Genomic DNA, 2,640 nt, shown 5'->3' with positions numbered 1-2,640 from the left:
GCGTGTGACTGGCACTGGGAAGGTGCAGCGTCACTGTGTGCTTGCAGCTGCTGCTCCAAGAGCAGCATCTGATTCAGATTTCGTGGCTGAGGCGGTAGCAATTGGTCCTGTGCTCGTGCACCTCAGGGTGAGGAGGAAGAGAGGGGCTCCTGCTCCTGACCTGGCTTTCAGATCATGTCAGCCTCTTTTCCTGTCCTTCAGGCTGTCCTCATCTGCTCTCAAACTGCCAAATCCTGAAAAGCCTGCCTTCAGCTTCATCCTCAACTCGGCCTCTCGGCTCCCAGCCTCCCCCCTGACCAACGGTTCCACTGCCCACCCCTCGCACCTCCTTCCTCTCTGCAGCAAGGAGAAGGGGCCCAGCCAGGCCACCCCTGGTTCCCCCAAAAAGAAGCAGCGAAAGCATCATCATGGAGCAGACGGCAGCCCTCATGCTCCAGCTGTGAAGGGCAAGGATGATGTCTCCAGCCCCCCCAGGAAGAAGAAAAATCTTGCTCAGGAGGGCTCGGTGTCCCTCACTGGGAACAAGGCGGCAGGCAAGGGTCCCAGCCGTGGCCAGGAGGGGCCGAGCTGTCGGGACATGGAGAGCAGACCCAAGCAGCAAGTTCCAGAGCCCAGTACTTACCTGGACACAGAGCCCATCTCCCCCCTCAAGAAGAAGAAGAAGAAAAAGAGGAGAATGGAGGAGACAGAAGAGCGCTGCTCTGGGACGCTGTCCTCGGGCAGGTGAGGGGCTAGGGTCATGCCAGAGCCCTACACACCCCGGCTCTGCCTGAAGTCAGGCTCCCTGGGCTGCGGTCGGGTGCCTCTTGTCATTCTGTGGGTGGGATGAGCCTTGTCATAGAGCCAGCTAAAGCGCCGGCTTGCTGGGGGTGGTGTCACCCCTCCTCGAGTGCAGCGCTGGGGTGCAGGTGTCCCTGCGTCCTGTTGCCCTGTGGGGAGCTCAAACTCTTCTCCCTCTGGTCTGGCTGGAGTGACCTGACCCCTGCTGCCTTCCCCAGCTCTAGGGGGGCTGAGACCGAGCCCGGGAGGACAAAGCAGCGGCAGAGCATTGAGGCTGGCGCTGGAGAGAGCGAGCACCGCAAACGCAAGCGGAGGGAAAGCCTCAGCAGCCCAGCCTTGGAGCGGCCGGCTGTCAACGGCGTGCACACCGCAGGCAGCACCCCAGGTATGACCGTGTGCCTCCACCCTGCCTGGTGCCTGGCAGGGGGGAACCGGCTGCTCGTCTGCCCACACAGTCCCTCAGAGCACTGGTGTCCAGACCTGGTGCTTGCTGGTCCCCACAACTGCCTGGTGGTGCCTGTCCTCCTGACCCCCATCCATGGCTGGCCTGCGTGCCGCTCATGCAGGAGAGCGGCTGGGTTGTACCCTGGATGAGGGTGTGCTCCTCTCCGGACTGGTGGGGACAGCCCCCTCGAGGGGTGAAGATCAGGCCCCAGTGTGCCCAAAGCCCCTGAGCCGTCAGGACCTTATTGGTCCTGACAGAGTCTCCTGGGGCAAGATCTGCCTTGGAGATGGAGCGACATGAGCTCCCTCTGCTCCCTCCGCCTTGCCCTCACCCCGCCTGTTTCCGCAGTAGCAGCGAGTGCCTGGGACAGCCAGGCTGGAGATGGGCACAGGCGCTGCCTGCCAGCCCCGAGCCCTGAGCGTGGCCGTGGGCCTGGCACAGCACCCAGGAGCCAGGAGTCATCCAGTGTGGTGGAGGAGCTGCTTAGGAACTCCTTGGACAAGGCTTACGGCAAACAAGGTAATCCCTGCTCACTGGGGTGGGCGAACAGCCATGCAGCTCCCCTGCCTGGAGCCCTGGACGTGGGCAGAGCCCCTCATGCTCTGCCAGCGCCTGAGTTTCCCCCAGCACCAGCGCAGGCAGCTGTGGGGGCTCCTGGAGCCGGGCAGATGTGCCCGGCCGAGGAGCTGTTGGGCGCACTGGCCCAGGGTGGGGGCCCTGCGCAGGCAGGCACAGCGGAGCACAGCGGGGTGCTCCCTGCTGACCACACTGCTCTGCAGTCCTGACCTGGGAGGGCGAGATCTCGGCTGTCAGCCAGGACGCCATTCGGGATGCCACGTGGGCCCGGAGCGAGACTGTCATCGATGAGTGGGACGAGGAGTTTGACAGAGGGAAGGTGGGTGCTGGCCATGTCCCGGGCTGGGGGGAGGCAGGGGGACTCTGCCCTGTGACCCCAGGAGCCTTCCTGCCCCTGCACAGGTAAAGAAAACTAAAAAACTGAAGCGGGAGCGGAGGAGATACGTCAATCCCTTCCAGCAGCTGCAGAGCAGGCGCAACTTCTGGTCAGTGACGCATCCTGCCAAGGTGGCCAGCTCCCTGCCCCTGCACAGGTAAAGAAAACTAAAAAACTGAAGCGGGAGCGGAGGAGATACGTCAATCCCTTCCAGCAGCTGCAGAGCAGGCGCAACTTCTGGTCAGTGACGCATCCTGCCAAGGTGGCCAGCCTGAGCCATCGGCTCTGAGGTGAGTGACCTGGGGGGAGGGGGGGCAGGAAGGGGGGCGGCTGCCTGGCGGGGTGCTAACGGTGCTCTTTTTCTCCCAGGTTGAGATCTGCATCCCCCAGCCTTGAGATCTGCATCCCCTAGCCGGCGCACGGAGCAGTCCCGGGTCAAGGACTGGTGGGGGAGCGCTGTCCT

The 2,640-nt window shown here is 63.4% G+C and overlaps 1 protein-coding gene across 1 annotated transcript in view; it reads left to right on the top strand.

Annotated features, from left to right (window-relative positions):
* The window catches only part of USP36 (ubiquitin specific peptidase 36), a gene marked incomplete at its 5' end in the record, with an annotated part of 9,439 nt that extends 6,973 nt beyond the window's left edge, over positions 1–2,466 (top strand). Inside the window, 5 exons of the mRNA XM_009881301.1 lie at positions 202–723; positions 999–1,165; positions 1,574–1,744; positions 2,005–2,120; positions 2,335–2,466. Coding sequence (XP_009879603.1) covers positions 202–723; positions 999–1,165; positions 1,574–1,744; positions 2,005–2,120; positions 2,335–2,466 — 1,108 coding nt within the window. The remainder of the gene's footprint in view (positions 1–201; positions 724–998; positions 1,166–1,573; positions 1,745–2,004; positions 2,121–2,334) is intronic.
* Positions 2,467–2,640: the final 174 nt, after the last annotated feature.

This window comes from Charadrius vociferus, unplaced genomic scaffold (genome assembly GCF_000708025.1).
Source record: "Charadrius vociferus isolate BGI_N301 unplaced genomic scaffold, ASM70802v2 scaffold373, whole genome shotgun sequence".
Lineage (NCBI taxonomy): Eukaryota > Metazoa > Chordata > Aves > Charadriiformes > Charadriidae > Charadrius > Charadrius vociferus.
This window is presented reverse-complemented; position numbering and strand designations above follow the sequence as displayed.